General features: G+C 47.5%; 1 protein-coding gene across 5 annotated transcripts in view; it reads right to left on the bottom strand.

The window, feature by feature from the left end:
- Positions 1-12,435, bottom strand: part of LOC118376095 (zinc finger FYVE domain-containing protein 9-like) — a 57,468-nt gene that overhangs the window by 30,403 nt on the left and 14,630 nt on the right. For 3 of the 5 annotated variants that reach the window (XM_052462892.1, XM_052462896.1, XM_052462893.1), the window contains exons 2-3: positions 10,444-10,545; positions 10,192-10,299 (exon numbers count right to left, since the gene is read on the bottom strand). In XM_052462892.1, coding sequence (XP_052318852.1) covers positions 10,192-10,261 — 70 coding nt within the window. In that variant the 5' untranslated portion in view covers positions 10,262-10,299; positions 10,444-10,545. Of the gene's footprint in view, positions 1-10,191; positions 10,300-10,443; positions 10,619-12,435 lie in introns of all 5 variants that reach the window. The other 2 variants (XM_052462895.1, XM_052462894.1) reach the window with 1 other exon arrangement.

The following is a 12,435-nucleotide window of genomic DNA, read 5'->3' as shown; positions in this document are numbered from 1 at the left end:
CAACAGGAAAGACATTACCAGAGACAACAGGAAAGACATTACCAGAGACAACAGGAAAGACATTACCAGAGACAACAGGAAAGACATTACCAGAGACAACAGGAAAGACATTACCAGAGACAACGGGAAAGACATTACCAGAGACAACAGGAAAGACATTACCAGAGACAACAGGAAAGACATTACCAGAGACAACGGGAAAGACATTACCAGAGACAACGGGAAAGACATTACCAGAGACAACGGGAAAGACATTACCAGAGACAACGGGAAAGACATTACCAGAGACAACGGGAAAGACATTACCAGAGACAACGGGAAAGACATTACCAGAGACAACGGGAAGAGACAACAGGAAAGACATTACCAGAGACAACAGGAAAGACATTACCAGAGACAACATGAAAGACATTACCAGAGACAACAGGAAAGACATTACCAGAGACAACGGGAAAGACATTACCAGAGACAACGGGAAAGACATTACCAGAGACAACAGGAAAGACATTACCAGAGACAACGGGAAAGACATTACCAGAGACAACGGGAAAGACATTACCAGAGACAACAGGAAAGAGGGAAGGACATTACCAGAGACAACAGGAAAGACATTACCAGAGACAACAGGAAAGACATTACCAGAGACAACAGGAAAGAGGGAAGGACATTACCAGAGACAACAGGAAAGACATTACCAGAGACAACAGGAAAGACATTACCAGAGACAACAGGAAATAGACATTACCAGAGACAACAGGAAAGAGGAAAGACATTACCAGAGACAACAGGAAAGACATTACCAGAGACAACGGGAAAGAGGGAAGGACATTACCAGAGACAACAGACAACAGGAAAGACATTACCAGAGACAACAGGAAAGACATTACCAGAGACAACGGGAAAGACATTACCAGAGACAACGGGAAAGACATTACCAGAGACAACGGGAAAGACATTACCAGAGACAACAGGAAAGAGGGAAAGACATTACCAGAGACAACAGGAAAGACATTACCAGAGACAACAGGAAAGACATTACCAGAGACAACAGGAAAGACATTACCAGAGACAACGGGAAAGACATTACCAGAGACAACAGGAAAGACATTACCAGAGACAACAGGAAAGACATTACCAGAGACAACGGGAAAGACATTACCAGAGACAACGGGAAAGACATTACCAGAGACAACAGGAAAGACATTACCAGAGACAACGGGAAAGACATTACCAGAGACAACGGGAAAGACATTACCAGAGACAACAGGAAAGACATTACCAGAGACAACAGGAAAGACATTACCAGAGACAACAGGAAAGACATTACCAGAGACAACGAAAGACATTAAAGACAACGGGAAAGACATTACCAGAGACAACGGGAAAGACATTACCAGAGACAACGGGAAAGACATTACCAGAGACAACAGGAAAGACATTACCAGAGACAACAGGAAAGACATTACCAGAGACAACAGGAAAGACATTACCAGAGACAACAGGAAAGACATTACCAGAGACAACATGAAAGACATTACCAGAGGAAAGACATTACCAGAGACAACAGGAAAGACATTACCAGAGACAACAGGAAAGACATTACCAGAGACAACGGGAAAGACATTACCAGAGACAACAGGAAAGACATTACCAGAGACAACAGGAAAGAGGGAAGGGCATTACCAGAGACAACAGGAAAGAGGGAAGGGCATTACCAGAGACAACAGGAAAGAGGGAAGGGCATTACCAGAGACAACAGGAAAGAGGGAAGGGCATTACCAGAGACAACAGGAAAGAGGGAAGGGCATTACCAGAGACAACAGGAAAGAGGGAAGGGCATTACCAGAGACAACAGGAAAGAGGGAAGGGCATTACCAGAGACAACAGGAAAGAGGGAAGGACATTACCAGAGACAACAGGAAAGAGGGAAGGACATTACCAGAGGCAACAGGAAAGAGGGAAGGACATTACCAGAGACAACAGGAAAGAGGGAAGGACATTACCAGAGACAACAGGAAAGAGGGAAGGACATTACCAGAGCAACAGGAAAGAGGGAAGGACATTACCAGAGACAACAGGAAAGAGGGAAGAACATTACCAGAGACAACAGGAAAGAGGGTAGGACATTACCAGAGACAACAGGAAAGAGGGAAGGGCATTACCAGAGACAACAGGAAAGAGGGTAGGACATTACCAGAGACAACAGGAAAGAGGGAAGGACATTACCAGAGACAACAGGAAAGAGGGTAGGACATTACCAGAGACAACAGGAAAGAAGGACATTACCAGAGACAACAGGAAAGAGGGTAGGACATTACCAGAGACAACAGGAAAGAGGGAAGGACATTACCAGAGACAACATGAAAGACATTACCAGAGACAACAGGAAAGACATTACCAGAGACAACAGAAAGACAACAGGAAAGACATTACCAGAGATTACCAGAGACAACGGAAAGACATTACCAGAGACAACGGGAAAGACATTACCAGAGACAACGGGAAAGACATTACCAGAGACAACGGGAAAGACATTACCAGAGACAACGGGAAAGACATTACCAGAGACAACGGGAAAGACATTACCAGAGACAACGGGAAAGACATTACCAGAGACAACAGGAAAGACATTACCAGAGACAACAGGAAAGACATTACCAGAGACAACAGGAAAGACATTACCAGAGACAACAGTTAAGACATTACCAGAGACAACGGGAAAGACATTACCAGAGACAACAGGAAAGAGGGAAGGGCATTACCAGAGACAACAGGAAAGAGGGAAAGACATTACCAGAGACAACAGGAAAGACATTACCAGAGACAACAGGAAAGACATTACCAGAGACAACGGGAAAGAGGGAAGGACATTACCAGAGACAACAGGAAAGACATTACCAGAGACAACAGGAAAGACATTACCAGAGACCAGAGGGAAGACATTACAGGACAACGGGAAAGAGGGAAGGACATTACCAGAGACAACAGGAATGAAACCAGAGGAAGGACATTACCAGAGACAACAGGAAAGACATTACCAGGACAAAGGAAAGACATTACCAGAGACAACAGGAAAGACATTACCAGACAACGGGAAAGACATTACCAGAGACAACAGGAAAGACATTACCAGAGACAACAGGAAAAGAGACGGGAAAGACATTACCAGAGACATTACCAGAGACAAGGGAAAGACATTACCAGAAAGACATTACCAGAGACAACAGGAAAGACATTACCAGAGACAACAGGAAAGACATTACCAGAGACAACAGGAAAGACATTACCAGAGACAACAGGGAAAGACATTACCAGAGACAACAGGAAAGACATTACCAGAGACAACGGGAAAGACATTACCAGAGACAACAGTTAAGACATTACCAGAGACAACGGGAAAGACATTACCAGAGACAACAGGAAAGAGGGAAGGGCATTACCAGAGACAACAGGAAAGAGGGAAAGACATTACCAGAGACAACAGGAAAGACATTACCAGAGACAACAGGAAAGACATTACCAGAGACAACGGGAAAGAGGGAAGGACATTACCAGAGACAACGGGAAAGAGGGAAGGACATTACCAGAGACAACAGGAAAGACATTACCAGAGACAACAGGATAGACATTACCAGAGACAACAGGATAGACATTACCAGAGACAACAGGAAAGACATTACCAGAGACAACAGGAAAGACATTACCAGAGACAACAGGAAAGACATTACCAGAGACAACAGGAAAGACATTACCAGAGACAACAGGAAAGACATTACCAGAGACAACAGGAAAGACATTACCAGAGACAACAGGAAAGACATTACCAGAGACAACAGGAAAGACATTACCAGAGACAACAGGAAAGACATTACCAGAGACAACAGGGACATTACCAGAGACAACAGGAAAGACATTACCAGAGACAACAGGAAAGAAAGGACATTACCAGAGACAACAGGGAAAGACATTACCAGAGACAACAGGAAAGACATTACCAGAGACAACAGGGAAAGACATTACCAGAGACAACAGGAAAGACATTACCAGAGACAACAGGAAAGACATTACCAGAGACAACAGGAAAGACATTACCAGAGACAACGGGAAAGACATTACCAGGAAAGACATTACCAGAGACAACAGGAAAGGGAACATTACCAGAGACAACAGGAAAGAGGGAAGGACATTACCAGAGACAACAGGAAAGACATTACCAGAGACAACAGGAAGAGGGAAGGGCATTACCAGACACAACAGGAAAGAGGGAAGGACATTACCAGAGACAACAGGACATTACCAGAAGGACATTACCAGAGACAACAGGAGGGCATTACCAGAGACAACAGGAAAGAAGGACATTACCAGAGACAACAGGAAAGAAAGGACATTACCAGAGACAACAGGAAAGAGGGAAGGACATTACCAGAGACAACAGAGACAACAGGAAAGAGGGAAGGACATTACCAGAGACAACAGGAAAGAGGGTAGGACATTACCAGAGACAACAGGAAAGAGGGAAGGACATTACCAGAGACAACAGGACATTAAGAGAGGGAAGGACATTACCAGAGACAACAGGAAAGAGGGTAGGACATTACCAGAGACAACAGGAAAGAGGGAAGGACATTACCAGAGACAACAGGAAAGAGGGAAGACATTACCAGAGACAACAGGAAAGACATTACCAGAGACAACAGGAAAGAGGAAGGACATTACCAGAGACAACAGGAAAGACATTACAGAGACAACAGGAAAGACATTACCAGAGACAACAGGAAAGACATTACCAGAGACAACAGGAAAGAGGGAAAGACATTACCAGAGACAACGGGAAAGACATTACCAGAAAGAGGGAAAGACATTACCAGAGACAACAGACATTAACGGGAAAGACGGGAAAGACATTACCAGAGACAACGGGAAAGACATTACCAGAGACAACAGGAAAGACATTACCAGAGACAACAGGAAAGACATTACCAGAGACAACAGGAAAGACATTACCAGAGACAACAGGAAAGACATTACCAGAGACAACAGGAAAGACATTACCAGAGACAACAGGAAAGACATTACCAGAGACAACAGGAAAGAGGGAAGGACATTACCAGAGACAACAGGAAAGACATTACCAGAGACAACAGGAAAGACATTACCAGAGACAACAGGAAAGACATTACCAGAGACAACGGGAAAGACATTACCAGAGACAACGGGAAAGAGGAAGGACATTACCAGAGACAACGGGAAAGAGGGAAGGACATTACCAGAGACAACAGGAAAGACATTACCAGAGACAACAGGATAGACATTACCAGAGACAACAGGATAGACATTACCAGAGACAACAGGAAAGACATTACCAGAGACAACAGGAAAGACATTACCAGAGACAACAGGAAAGACATTACCAGAGACAACAGGAAAGACATTACCAGAGACAACAGGAAAGACATTACCAGAGACAACAGGAAAGAGGGAAGGACATTACCAGAGACAACAGGGAAGGACATTACCAGAGACAACAGGAAAGAGGGAAGGACATTACCAGAGACAACATGAAAGACATTACCAGAGACAACAGGAAAGACATTACCAGAGACAACAGGAAAGACATTACCAGAGACAACAGGAAAGACATTACCAGAGACAACAGGAAAGAGGGAAGGACATTACCAGACACAACAGGAAAGAGGGTAGGACATTACCAGAGGCAACAGGAAAGAGGGAAGGACATTACCAGACGCAACAGGAAAGAGGGAAGGACATTACCAGAGACAACAGGAAAGAGGGAAGGACATTACCAGAGGCAACAGGAAAGAGGGTAGGACATTACCAGAGACAACAGGAAAGAGGGAAGGGCATTACCAGAGACAACAGGAAAGAGGGTAGGACATTACCAGAGACAACAGGAAAGAGGGTAGGACATTACCAGAGACAACAGGAAAGAGGGAAGGACATTACCAGACACAACAGGAAAGAGGGTAGGACATTACCAGAGGCAACAGGAAAGAGGGTAGGACATTACCAGAGACAACAGGAAAGAGGGAAGGACATTACCAGAGACAACAGGAAAGAGGGAAGGACATTACCAGACACAACAGGAAAGAGGGTAGGACATTACCAGACACAACAGGAAAGAGGGTAGGAAATTACCAGAGACAACAGGAAATAGCATTACCAGAGACAACAGGAAAGAGGGTAGGACATTACCAGAGACAACAGGAAAGAGGGTAGGACATTACCAGACAACAGGAAAGAGGGTAGGACATTACCAGAGGCAACAGGAAAGAGGGTAGGACATTACCAGACACAACAGGAAAGAGGGAAGGACATTACCAGACAACAGGAAAGAGGGAAGGACATTACCAGAGACAACAGGAAAGAGGTTAGGACATTACCAGAGACAACAGGAAAGAGGGATGTAATACTAAACCACCAAATACAAACTCTGTTACTGATGTGGAGAAATGAAGTAACGAGGCTGGAATGGGTGGTGGGATGTATTGGGAGGGTTGTGGCCCCTCTCCCTCCTCTCCTCCCCTCTCTGTCCTCCTCTCTTTCCTCTCCCTCTCTTTCTCTTTCCCTCTCCCTGTCCTCCCCTCTCCTCTCCTCTCTTTCCTCTCCCTCCCCTTCTTTCCTCTCCCTCCCCCTCTCCTCCCCTCTTTTTCCTCCCTCCCTTTCCTCTCCCTCTCTCTCTCTCTCCTCTCCCTTTCCTCTCTCTCTCCTCTCCCTTTCCTCCCTCTCTCCTTCCCTCCCCTCTCCTCTCCCTCCCCCTTTCCTCCCCTCTCCCTCCCTCCCTTTCCCTCCCTCTTTCCTCCCCTCTCCCTCCCTCTCTTCCTCTTTCCTCCCCCTCTTCCTCTCCTTTCCATTCCTCCCCTCTCCTCTCCTCACCTCCCTCTCTTTCCTCTCCCCTCTTCTCCCTCCCCTCTCCCTCCCCTCACCCCTCTCCCTCCCTTTCCTCCCCTCTCCCTCCCTTTCCTCCCCTCTCCCTCCCTTTCCTCCCCTCTTCCCTCCCTCTCCTTTCCTTTCCTCCCCTCTCCTTCTCCTTTCCTCTCCTCTCTTTCCTCCCCTCTCCCTCACTCTTTCCTCCCCTCTCCCTCACTCTCTTTCCTCCCCTCTTCCCTCCCTCTCTTTCCTCCCCTCTCCCTCACTCTCTTTCCTCCCCTCTTCCCTCCCTCTCCTTTCCTCTCCTCTCCTCTGTCCTCACCCTCTTTCCTCCCCTCACCTCCCCCTCACTCTTTCCTCCCTCCCCTCTCCCTCACTCTTTCCTCCCTCCCCTCACTCTTTCCTCCCTCCCCTCTCCCTCCCTCCCCTCTCCCTCGCTCCCCTCTCCCTCTTTCCTCCCCTCTCCCTCTTTCCTCCCCTCTCCCTCTTTCCTCCCTCCCCTCTCCCTCACTCTTTCCTCCCTCCCCTCTCCCTCACTCTTTCCTCCCTCGCTCTCTTTCCTCCCTCCCCTCTCCCTCGCTCCCTCCCCTCTCCCTCGCTCCCTTTCCTCCCTCGCTCCCTTTCCTCCCTCTCCCTCGCTCTCTTTCCTCCCTCTCCCTCGCTCTCTTTCCTCCCTCTCCCTCTTTCCTCCCTCTCCCTCTTTCCTCCCTCTTTCCTCCCTCTCCCTCTTTCCTCCCTCTCCCTCTTTCCTCCCTCTCTCCTCCCTCTCCCTCTTTCCTCCCTCTTTCTCGCTCTCTTTCCTCCCTCCCTCTCTCTCTTTCCTCCCTCCCCTCTCCCTCGCTCCCCTCACCCTCACTCTTTCCTCCCTCTTTCCTCCCTCCCCTCCCCCTCCTTTCCTCTCCTTTCCTCTTTCCTCCCCTCCCCCTTTCCTCCCCTCCCCCTTTCCTCCCCTCCCTCTTTCCTCTTTCCTCTCCTTTCCTCTTTCCTCTCCTTTCCTCTTTCCTCTCCTTTCCTCTTTCCTCTCCTTTCCTCTTTCCCTCTTTCCCTCTTTCCTCTCCTTTCCTCTCCGACACTTGAATACTGTCTGGAATGTTGGGAGGAGTCCACATTCCTGAACACACCCACACACTACACACAGTTAATCTGCCAAACTGGATCTGGCTGAGGACTCCCAGATAATCACTCACAGCCTGAACACACACAGAGCCCTCTGTACCGTGACATGGCAGGCACACACAACCAGCTGAGCGACTGTGTCTCTGTGTCTCTGTGTCTCTGTGTCTCTGTGTGTCTGTGTGTCTGTGTCTGTGATAATTCATGTCACCTTTAAGGAACAAATGGGGAGGAAACCCAATCTCTCATTATCACAGACCCAGCCTCAACACAGCTCCAACCTTACACTGCTGATCTCTGCACTAGCCTTAAATAGACACACACACACTGAACTGTCCTACAGACAGTGTACGATGACTATGGAGGTCCTGTCCGTCAACATTTTCAAAACGTACAATGTGACACACAGAGAGAGACAACCCTCGACCAAATACACGAGGCACAAATTACCCATTCAATAACCTGTGTTCCCTCTCGGTGTGTCTAACAAAACACTCTAATACTCTGCCTTCACACACCAAGGATGTGTTTACACAGCCAGCCCAATTCTGATCCAGGGCGTTGTTTACACAGCCAGCCCAATTCTGATCTAGGGCGTTGTTTAGCCCAATTCTGATCCAGGGCGTTGTTTACACAGACAGCCCAATTCTGATCCAGGGCGTTGTTTACACAGACAGCCCAATTCTGATCTAGGGCGTTGTTTACACAGAGGGGCAGCCCAATTCTGATCCAGGGCGTTGTTTACACAGCCAGCCCAATTCTGATCCAGGGCGTTGTTTACACAGCCAGCCCAATTCTGATCCAGGGCGTTGTTTACACAGCCAGCCCAATTCTGATCCAGGGCGTTGTTTACTGATCCAGGGCGTTGTTTACACAGCCAGCCCAATTCTGAATTCTGATCCAGGGCGTTGTTTACACAGCCAGCCCATTCTGATCTGATCCAGGGCGTTGTTTACACAGCCAGCCCAATTCTGATCCAGGGCGTTGTTTACACAGCCAGCCCAGGGCGTTGTTCAGCCCAATTCTGATTCTGATCCAGGGCGTTGTTTACACAGCCAGCCCAATTCTGATCCAGGGCGTTGTTTACACAGCCAGCCCAATTCTGATCCAGGGCGTTGTTTACACAGCCAGCCCAATTCTGATCCAGGGCGTTGTTTACACAGCCAGCCCAATTCTGATCCAGGGCGTTGGCGCCCAATTCTTCCAGGGCGTTGTTTACACAGCCAGCCCAATTCTGACAGCCAGCCCAATTCTGATCCAGGGCGTTGTTTACACAGCCAGCCCAATTCTGATCCAGGGCGTTGTTTACACAGCCAGCCCAATTCTGATCCAGGGCGTTGTTTCCACACAGCCAGCCCAATTCTGATCCAGGGCGTTGTTTACACAGCCAGCCCAATTCTGATCCAGGGCGTTGTTTACACAGGCTGTTGTTTACACAGCCAGCCCAATTCTGATCCAGGGCGTTTACACAGCCAGCCCAATTCTGATCCAGGGCGTTGTTTACACAGCCAGCCCAATTCTGATCCAGGGCGTTGTTTACACAGCCAGCCCAATTCTGATCCAGGGCGTTGTTTACACAGCCAGCCCAATTCTGATCCAGGGCGTTGTTTACACAGCCAGCCCAATTCTGATCCAGGGCGTTGTTTACACAGCCAGCCCAATTCTGATCCAGGGCGTTGTTTACACAGCCAGCCCAATTCTGATCCAGGGCGTTGTTTACACAGCCAGCCCAATTCTGATCCAGGGCGTTGTTTACACAGCCAGCCCAATTCTGATCCAGGGCGTTGTTTACACAGCCAGCCCAATTCTGATCCAGGGCGTTGTTTACACAGCCAGCCCAATTCTGATCCAGGGCGTTGTTTACACAGCCAGCCCAATTCTGATCCAGGGCGTTGTTTACACAGCCAGCCCAATTCTGATCCAGGGCGTTGTTTACACAGACAGCCCAATTCTGATCTAGGGCGTTGTTTACACAGACACCCCAATTCTGATCCAGGGCTGTGCTTACACAGGCAACCCAATTCTCATCTTTTTCCCAATTATTGGCAAAAGCGCTGGTCCTCTGCTTTGCTTAAACATACATAGAGAGAAGGGTAGAGAATCGGACCACAGCATAGTAAGTGCGAATCTGATTGGCGGGTTGATGGATGGATTGATTGATGAATTGGTTAAATGTGTTAATTGACTCACCTTGCTTCTGTTCAAAGTCATCCAACACTTTATCCAGGTTGAAGGCCTCTGTCTGGAAGTGGTTGTCCATGAGTCCGGTACCTCCACCCTGAAACACGCTGCAGGAACCTGTTAATATAGGGTTAACACCGGGTTAACACCGGGTTAGCACCGGCACTGGAAGTAGTTATCTGGGTTAACGCCCTCAATCTCTTCATCTCCCTCCCCATGTCTCGCTCATCGGGCAATCATCTCGCTCACTCCCTCCCTCACCTGTCCAGAGGTCCTCTCCAACAGTAGTCCTGGGTAGCTGTGATCTCCTTCACACTCAGGCTCACTTCCTCATCCAGTCTGGCCAGCGCCAAGCACCCATATCTGCAACGACAAGGAACCCGTCACACTCAGGCTCACTTCCTCATCCAGTCTGGCCAGCGCCAAGCACCCATATCTGCAACGACAAGGAACCCGTCACACTCAGGCTCACTTCCTCATCCAGTCTGGCCAGCGCCAAGCACCCATATCTTTTATTTGGTGTTACCGTTTCATCCCACACCTGTTGAGCTGAATTCTGATCACCTATTACTGAATGAGTGCACACTTCAGGGAAATGACTAGAGAGGAATCGACTGTGGTCTTGGTCTGATAGAGGATAAAGAGCAATGGCCAATCGGAGTAGAACAGTACACACACACACACACACACACACACACACACACACACACCTGGCCAGTCTTCTTGCTGACCGGGACCTCAGGGGTTAAAAACTGTTCTGTTTGAACTTCAGGGTCATGGACAGTACAAGGGAGGGGAGAGGACCAGGCTTTACGCTCCCAAGTGGTACAGCGGTCTAAGACACTGCATCTCAGTGCTAGAGGCGTCCACTACAGACCCGGGTTCAATTCCAGGCGGTATCACAACCGGCCGTTATTTCGAGTCCCACAGGGCGGCGCACAATTGCCCCAGTGTCGTCCTGGTTAGGGTTTGGCCGGGGTAGGTCGTCACTGTAAATAATAATTTCTTCTTACCTAACTTGCCTAGTTAAAATATTACTTTTTTTTACCAGGGACCAGAGATTGAAGAGTGACTGTTTTACAAATTTAGATTTTTTTCAACACTTTTCTGGCTTCTACATGATTCCATAATGTGTTATTTCATAGTTTTGATGTCTTCACTATTATTCTCCAATGTTGAAAATAGTACAACAACAAAAATAGAGAAACCCTTGAATGAGGTGTCTTTTCACTGGTAAGCGCAAAGCAGATGGGATGGCATATCACTGCAGAATGCTGTGGTAGGCAGGCTGGTTAAGTGTGCCTTGAATTCTAAATAAAATCAGACAGTGTCACCAGAAAAGCACCCCCAAAACATCACACCACCACCTCCTCCTCCATGCTTCACGGTAGGAACCACACATGCGGACATCATCCGTTCATCTTCTCTGCGTCTCACAAATACACAGCAGTTGGAACCAAAAATCTCAAATTTGGACTCATCAGACCAAAGGACAGATTTCCACCAGTCTAATGTCCATTTCTTGTGTTTCTTGGCCCAAGCAAGTCTCTTCTTATTGGTGTCCTTTAGTAGTGGTTTGCAGCAATTCGACCACAAAAGCCTGAATCACGCATTCTCCTCCGAACAGTTGATGTTGAGATGCGTCTTACTTGAACTCTCTGAAGCATTTATTTGGGCTGCAATTTCTGAGGCTGGTAACTCCTAATGAATGTATCCTCTGCAGCAGAGGTAACTCTGGGTCTTCCTTTCTTGTGGCGGTCCTTATGAGAGCCAGTTTCATCATAGCGCTTGATGGTTTTTGCGACTGCACTTGAAGAAACTTTCAAAGTTCTTGAAATGTTTCACATTGACGGACCTTCATGTCTTAAAGTAATGAAAGAAATTCCACAAATTAACTTTTAACAAGGCACACCTGTTAATTGAAATGCATTCCAGGTGACTACCTCATGAAGCTGGTTGAGAGAATGCCAAGAGTGTGCAAAGCTGTCAAGGCAAAGGGTGGCTACTTTAAAGAATCTCAAATATATTTTGATTTGTTAAACACTTTTTGGGTTACTACATGATTCCATATGGGTTATTTCATAGTTGTGATATCTTCACTATATTTCTACAGTGTAGAAAATAGTTTTTTTTTAAATGACGAGTATTTTGGTACTGTATAGGATCTAACAATATGGAAGTGGGCTTAATGGGTACACTTACATTAAGTGTAAGTGCCTTAATGTGTTTGGACCCCAGGAAGAGTAGCTGCTG

The sequence above is a fragment of the Oncorhynchus keta genome, chromosome 15, assembly GCF_023373465.1.
Source record: "Oncorhynchus keta strain PuntledgeMale-10-30-2019 chromosome 15, Oket_V2, whole genome shotgun sequence".
Lineage (NCBI taxonomy): Eukaryota > Metazoa > Chordata > Actinopteri > Salmoniformes > Salmonidae > Oncorhynchus > Oncorhynchus keta.
The sequence above is the reverse complement of the archived record's forward strand: the minus strand, read 5'-3'. Positions and strand labels throughout refer to the sequence as shown.